The 267-nt window shown below is 65.5% G+C and overlaps 1 protein-coding gene across 1 annotated transcript in view; it reads left to right on the top strand.

Annotated features, from left to right (window-relative positions):
* ATP8B3 (ATPase phospholipid transporting 8B3) overlaps nt 1-267 on the top strand; it is a 24,526-nt gene that overhangs the window by 9,789 nt on the left and 14,470 nt on the right. Inside the window, exon 13 of the mRNA XM_014585494.1 lies at nt 6-214. Coding sequence (XP_014440980.1) covers nt 6-214 — 209 coding nt within the window. The remainder of the gene's footprint in view (nt 1-5; nt 215-267) is intronic.

Genomic DNA, 267 nt, shown 5'->3' with positions numbered 1-267 from the left:
CGCAGAGCGGAGTTCATCTACTTGGGCAACAGCATCTTCATCAACTGGGACCTGCAGATGTACTGGGCGCCGCAGGACGCGCCGGCCCAGGCCCGCAGCACCAGCCTCAACGACCACCTGGGCCAGGTGCAGTACGTGTTCTCCGACAAGACGGGCACGCTCACGCAGAACGTCATGACCTTCAAGAAGTGCTGCATCCAGGGCCGCGTCTACGGTGGGCCCCCGCCCCGCCGCAGCCTCCCCCGCGGGACTCTCGGCTTTTCCAAG

This window comes from Tupaia chinensis, unplaced genomic scaffold, assembly GCF_000334495.1.
Source record: "Tupaia chinensis unplaced genomic scaffold, TupChi_1.0 Scaffold149964_2, whole genome shotgun sequence".
Lineage (NCBI taxonomy): Eukaryota > Metazoa > Chordata > Mammalia > Scandentia > Tupaiidae > Tupaia > Tupaia belangeri.
Note: the sequence above shows the minus strand (reverse complement) of the source record. Positions and strands in the feature narration are given on the sequence as shown.